The sequence below is a fragment of the Triticum urartu genome, chromosome 1, assembly GCF_003073215.2.
Source record: "Triticum urartu cultivar G1812 chromosome 1, Tu2.1, whole genome shotgun sequence".
NCBI classification, from domain to species: domain Eukaryota; kingdom Viridiplantae; phylum Streptophyta; class Magnoliopsida; order Poales; family Poaceae; genus Triticum; species Triticum urartu.
In genome coordinates this window covers 103,474,510-103,481,781 of record NC_053022.1, presented here as the reverse complement: position 1 = coordinate 103,481,781, position 7,272 = coordinate 103,474,510, and the positions used below count along the sequence as shown (strand labels likewise).

Below are 7,272 nucleotides of genomic sequence, written 5' to 3'. Positions count from 1 at the left end.
GACCTTGGAAGGCTGGAAATTTTCTTTGTATACCCTCCAGCTCGCGGCAAGATCAAGCGGAGACACGATGTCGGCCTTGTTGAAAACCCTAAACTCAAGCAACTCATCGTCTCCATTAAGCCTGAAGTTTGCAAGCCTAACATCACCCTCGAGCATGCCCCCGGTAAGAAGCCGCGTCGGCCCTTCCTCAATGATGCACGGGGTCTCCGCGTCCTTGGGCTTGAGCAAGAATTTGAAGTCGAGTGTTTCTGCAGTAAATTCCACAGAGCACAATTGTTAGGACCAGTGCACACGTGCAGCAGTTTGCAATAGAGTTTGCAAAAGTGAATCATACAGTTGTATTCAGTTGAGCCAAACAGACCGGTGGAACAGAATAGAGATTAGAGAATACTATAGGAAAACACAAAATCCTGATGGTTTACTATTGTTGAAACGAGAAACGCAACTTGAGAGGTACAGCAACTAAGCAGTTCAGTTCGGGTTTCCCAGACGAGATCACAAAGCCCACTTCATACCAAAATCAAACCGATTAAACAGGAAAGTGCAGCACAAGCGCAATTAGGTAGGTGGGTAGTAGGTGTGTAGCGTGCATACCATGGTCCGGCGGCACGACGAAGCTGAGCTCCCACATGGACGCCAGCTCCCTCTCCATCGCGAGCTGCGAAACCGGAACCAAATCAATGTAAACCGGAACTGTCAAGCACAGAAGTAGGAGTAATCAGGAGCTGGTGGCGGGGTCCGTACGGCGCGGGCGGGCTCCCATGAGCCGATGATGGGCTCGGAGCCGTAGACGTGCGGCACGAGGTCGCCGATGATCCGCGCGTTCTCCATCTTGAGCGAAACGTAGAGCTGCGCGCCGCCGTGCCACGACCCCGTCACGGCGCCGTCGCCCTCGTCCCCGCCCATTCCGCCCCCGCTGCCGCCGCCGAGCGCCGCCGCGCCGAGGCCCCCGACGCCGTCCAGACCCTTGGAGCCCGACGTGCCCATGGTTGCCGAGCGTGTGCGTGAGACCTGTGACTGTGGTGGTTTATGAATTTAATGGAGCAGGGGGGTTTGGCTCGGATTGGGGGGATTCGGGAGAGCGATGGGAGTGGTGGTGGTGCGGGTGCGGAGTCCGAGGCCTCGGAGCTCGCAGTCGCAGGATAAAATGTGGGGACCACCTGGCAGCGGCGGCCGCCCCTTTCCTGTGGACGTGGCGGGGCGTCGACGGCGCGCGGCGCGGCCGCTCCCCCTTCCCGAGCCGGAGAATGTGTCCTGCCGGCGTTTACGGCACTTGTGGTACTTGCTAACGATTACTCCACGCCACGAAAAAATTATACTCAGAATGAATGACCACCAAGATTTAAATCTAAATAGCCCTCAAAAAAGTTAAATCTAAATTCAACCGGCATATCATGGTTCCAATTCACAATGAATTTATTTGTGGGCCTGGACTCAATGAATCTAAATTTTGTAAATTTATATAGAGAACTAGAAGGTTTACAGTGGGAGAATTTTCTAGAGTCCACCCCCTCCCGACCCCGTCCTAGTGCCTCCTCCCCGGGCGCACGACCTCTCTCCCTCCCCCCCCCCTCCTCCACCAATCCCCCTCGCCACCGCCGTCGGGCGCCCCTGGATCTGGCCCGGGTGGTGTCAGCGGCGTCGAGACCTTATGTATCCGCGCGCGGCTCTCCTTCCCGGGGCAGGGGACGGCGGCGGTGAGGCTCAGCTTGGCGGCGGCCCGACGACCTGGAGGCGATGGCCGGTAGCGGGTGAGGTGGGGGCGCTGCTCCTTCGCGGCGGGGCGAATTGGTGACACGGGGTGGCCGGCGGCGCGCCCCGGCCCAGATCTGGCCCTTAGGCCCCATTTGGGTCCTAGCGGGCCGGCTCCGACGCGGATTCAGGGCCTGGTCAGACCTGTGGGCCCACGGGCCTGGTATGTGTTGGGTTTCGTAGTAATTTCAAAAAATTTCCTACGCACACGCAAGATCATGGTGATGCATAGCAACGAGAGGGGAGAGTGTTGTCTACGTACCCACGCAGACCGACTGCGGAAGCGTTGACACAACGTAGAGGAAGTAGTCGTACGTCTTCACGATCCAACCGATCAAGCACCGAAACTACGGCACCTCCGAGTTCGAGCACACGTTCAGCTCGATGACGATCCCCGGACTCCGATCCAGCAAAGTGTCGGGGAAGAGTTCTGTCAGCACGACGGCGTAGTGATGATCTTGATGTACTACAGCAGCAGGGCTTCGCCTAAACTCCGCTACAGTATTATCGAGGACTATGGTGGCTGGGGGCGCCGCACACGGCTAAGGAATAGATCACGTGGATCAACTTGTGTGTTCTTTGGGGTGCCCTGCCTCTGTAAAGGACTAGAGGGGGGAGGCTGGCCGGCCAAGGGAGGGCGCGCCAGGAGAGTCCTACTCCCTCTGGGAGTAGGATTCCCCCCCCCCAATCCTAGTTGGAATAGGATTCCTTGAGGGGGGAAAGAGAGAGAGGGGGCCGGCCACCTCTCCTAGTCCTAATAGGACTAGGGGAAGGGGGGAGGCGCACAGCCACCTTGGGCTGCCCCTTTCTCCTTTCCACTAAAGCCCACTAAGGCCCATATAGCTCCCGGGGGGTTCCGGTAACCTCCCGGTACTCCGGTAAAATCCCGATTTCACCCGGAACACTTCCGATATCCAAACATAGGCTTCCAATATATCAATATTTACGTCTCGACCATTTCGAGACTCCTCATCATGTCCGTGATCACATCCGGGACTCCGAACAACCTTCGGTACATCAAAATTTATAAGCTCATAATATAACTGTCATCGTAACCTTAAGCGTGCGGATCCTACGGGTTCGAGAACAATGTAGACATGACCGAGACTCGTCTCCGGTCAATAACCAATAGTGGGACCTGGATGCCCATATTGGTTCCTACATATTCTACGAAGATCTTTATCGGTCAGACCGCATAACAACATACGTTGTTCCCTTTGTCATCGGTATGTTACTTGCCCGAGATTCGATCGTCGGTATCCAATACCTAGTTCAATCTCGTTACCGGCAAGTCTCTTTACTCGTTCCGTAATACATCATCTCACAACTAACATATTAGTTGTAATGCTTGCAAGGCTTATGTGATGTGCATTACCGAGAGGGCCCAGAGATACCTCTCTGACAATCGGAGTGACAAATCCTAATCTCAAAATACGCCAACCCAACATGTACCTTTGGAGACACCTGTAGTACTCCTTTATAATCACTCAGTTACGTTGTGACGTTTGGTAGTACCCAAAGTGTTCCTCCGGTAAACGGGAGTTGCATAATCTCATAGTTATAGGAACATGTATAAGTCATGAAGAAAGCAATAGCAACATACTAAACGATCGGGTGCTAAGCTAATGGAATGGGTCATGTCAATCGGATGATTCAACTAATGATGTGACCTCGTTAATCAAATAACAACACTTTGTTCATGGTCAGGAAACATAACCATTTTTGATTAACGAGCTAGTCAAGTAGAGGCATACTAGTGACACTAAGTTTGTCTATGTATTCACACATGTATTATGTTTCCGGTTAATACAATTCTAGCATGAATAATAAACATTTATCATGATATAAGGAAATAAATAATAACTTTATTATTACCTCTAGGGCATATTGCCTTCAGTATGCTCATGTTGTTGCGTCCAGTCGGTTACTGTCGTTGACGGTGGAGGTTGGGCCCTCCCGCATGCCGACGGTGTTACAACCCCACTTCGCGGTCTCGTGGTGAGACGACGTGGGAAGCTTCAAGGTCGTGTTGGTGCAGGGTGGTGGATAGTATGGTGGCGAGCTCCGGAGCACCAGAGGTGAAGGTTGGGATCAGGAGAAATCCCTGTCGGCCTGGCCAACACCGACGCGGTGGCACCTGAGGGTGCCGTCGGACCTTCTTGGAGGGCGTTGGGGGCTACCCTTCCTTTCTCCTCGCCCCATACCGGGGGAAACCCTTGGCAGCAGCGTCGTCATCGTCGCGTCCGTTCTTGGGGGTGTTGATTGGTACCGACGCTTCGGAGTCTAGGAGCTTGGTGGGAGATCTCCGGTGGGCGCAACGGTCGTGAGGCTTCTTCATTTTCATTCCTTTTGTATTTTCTCTTTCGTTTCTTATGGGCGTGACTGTGCTGCTTCCGCCCCAACACCTATCGTGAAGGAAATATGCCCTAGAGGCAATAATAAAGTTATTATTTATTTCCTTATATCATGATAAATGTTTATTATTCATGCTAGAATTGTATTAACCGGAAACATAATACATGTGTGAATACATAGACAAACAGAGTGTCACTAGTATGCCTCTACTTGACTAGCTCGTTGATCAAAGATGGTTATGTTTCCTAACCAAAGACATGAGTTGTCATTTGATTAACGAGATCACATCATTAGGAGAATGATGTGATTGACATGACCCATTCCGTTAGCTTAGCACACGATCGTTTAGTATGTTGCTATTGCTTTCTTCATGACTTATATATGTTCCTATGACTATGTGATTATGCAACTCCCGTTTACCGGAGGAACACTTTGTGTGCTAGCAAACGTCACAATGTAACTGGGTGATTATAAAGGTGCTCTACAGGTGTCTCCGAAGGTACTTGTTGGGTTGGCGTATTTCGAGATTAGGATTTGTCACTCCGATTGTCGGAGAGGTATCTCTGGGCCCTCTCGGTAGTGCACATCACTTAAGCCTTGCAAGCATTGCAACTAATGAGTTAGTTGCGGGATGATGTATTATGGAATGAGTAAAGAGACTTGCCGGTAACGAGATTGAACTAGGTATTGAGATACCGATGATTGAATCTCGGGCAAGTAACATACCGATGACAAAGGGAACAACGTATTTTGTTATGCAGTTTGACCGATAAAGATCTTCGTAGAATATGTAGGAGCCAATATGAGCATCCAGGTTCCGCTATTGGTTATTGACCGGAGACGTGTCTCGGTCATGTCTACATAGTTCTCGAACCCGTAGGGTCTGCACGCTTAACGCTACGATGACAGTTATATTATGAGTTTATATGTTTTGATGTACCGAAGGTTGTTCGGAGTCCCGGATGTGATCACGGACATGACGAGGAGTCTCAAAATGGTCGAGACATGAAGATTGATATATTGGAAGCTTATGTTTGGATATCGGAAGTGTTTCGGGTGAAATCAGGATTTTACCGGAGTACCGGGAGGTTACCGGAACCCCCGGGGGGCTTAATGGGCCTGCATGGGCCTTAGTGGAAAAGGAGGGAAGCAAGGGAAGTGTGGGGCGTGCCCCCCAAGGCCCAAACCGAATTGGTTTAGGGCAAAGGGGGCCGGCCCCCCTCTTTCCTTCTTCCCCCCTCCCAAGTCCTAATCCAACTAGGAAAGGGGGGGAGTCCTACTCCCGGTGGGAGTAGGTGTGACGCCCCTGATTCAATCATACACTAATCATACACGCAAACGTGTACGATTCAAGATCAGGGACTCACGGGAAGATATCATAACACAACTCTACAAATAAAATAAGTCATACAAGCATCATATTACAAGCCAGGGGCCTCGAGGGCTCGAATACAAGAGCTCGATCATAGACGAGTCAGCGGAAGCAACAATATCTGAGTACAGACATAAGTTAAACAAGTTTTCCTTAAGAAGGCTAGCACAAACTGGGATACAGATCGAAAGAGGCGCAGACCTCCTGCTTGGGATCCTCCTAAACTACTCCTGGTCGTCGTCAGCGGGCTGCACGTAGTAGTAGGCACCTCCCGAGTAGTAGTAGTCGTCATCGACGGTGGCGTCTGGCTCCTGGGCTCCAACGTCTGGTTGCAGCAATCGGGTATAGAAAAGGGGAAAAGAGGAAGCAAAGCAACCGTGAGTACTCATCCAAAGTACTCGCAAGCAAGGAGCTACACTACATATGTATGCATTGGTATCAAATGGAATAAGGGTATCATATGTGGACTGAACTGCAGAATGCCGGAATAAGAGGGGGATGGCTAGTCCTATCGAAGACTACGCTTCTGGTAACCTCCATCTTGCAGCAAGAGAAAAGGGTAGATGGTAAGTTCACCAAGTATCATCGCATAGCATAATCCGAACCAAGTATCTGGCACTAGGAAGGGTGTGTTTTATTAAGTATCCGGTTCTAGTTGTCATAAGGTCAAGGTACAACTCCGGGTCGTCCTTTTACCGAGGGACACGGCTATTCGAATAGATCAACTTCCCTGCAGGGGTGCACCACATAACCCAACACGCTCGATCCCATTTGGCCGCACACACTTTCCTGGGTCATGCCCGGCCTCGGAAGATCAACACGTCCCAGCCCTACCTAGGCACAACAGAGAGGTCATCACGCCGGTCTAAATCCTATGGCGCAGGGGTCTGGGCCCATCGCCCTTTGCACACATGCACGTTGCGAACGCGGCCGGAGAGCAGACCTAGCAACCTCCATTACAAAGGAAGTTGCATTACGCGGTCCAACCCGACGCGCGTCGCTCAGTCGCTGACGTCACGAAGGCTTCGGCTGATACCATGACGTCGAGTGCCCATAACTGTCCCCGCGTAGATGGTTAGTGCGTATAGGCCAGTGGCCAGACTCAGATCAAATACCAAGATCTTGTTAAGTGTGTTATTTTGAAATAACCACAGACGCCGACCAGGGCCAGGCCCACCTCTCTCCTAGGTGGTCTCAACCTGCCATGTCACTCCGCCACAAAGATCCACCCAAAGGGCCGTCGGGACAAAGGTCCTTTCAGCCCCCAATCCGTGAATCACTCGCGGGTACTCCTCGAGCCAACCCGACTTTAGTTATCACATGTAACATGTATAAAGTATATAGTATATACCCGTGATCACCTCCCGAGTGATCACGGCCCGATAGTATAGCATGGTAGATGGACAAGAATGTAGGGCCACTGATGATAAACTAGCATCCTATACTAAGCATTAGGATTGCAGGTAAAGGTAACAACAGTAGTAGCAAGGACGGGTTATGCATCAGGATAGGATTAACGGAAAGTAGTAACATGCTACACTACTCTAATGCAAGCAGTATAGAGGAGAGTAGGCGATATCTGGTGATCAAGGGGGGGGGGCTTGCCTGGTTGCTCTGGCAAGAGAGAGGGGTCATCAACACCGTAGTCGTACTGGGTAGCAGCGGCGCCGGTCTCAGTGTCTAGCGAGAGAAGAGGGGGAAGAAACAATAAATATAATGCAAACAAATGCATGACGATGCATGACATGACAAAGCATGATGCTAGGTGTGCCCTAACGCGGTACGAGGTGGTA

The 7,272-nt window shown here is 51.2% G+C and overlaps 1 protein-coding gene across 1 annotated transcript in view; it reads right to left on the bottom strand.

Annotated features, from left to right (window-relative positions):
* Positions 1-1,067, bottom strand: part of LOC125532753 (6-phosphofructo-2-kinase/fructose-2,6-bisphosphatase-like) — a 3,299-nt gene extending 2,232 nt beyond the window's left edge. The window contains exons 1-3 of the mRNA XM_048696686.1: positions 745-1,067; positions 595-658; positions 4-248 (exon numbers count right to left, since the gene is read on the bottom strand). Coding sequence (XP_048552643.1) covers positions 4-248; positions 595-658; positions 745-987 — 552 coding nt within the window. The 5' untranslated portion in view covers positions 988-1,067. The remainder of the gene's footprint in view (positions 1-3; positions 249-594; positions 659-744) is intronic.
* Positions 1,068-7,272: the final 6,205 nt, after the last annotated feature.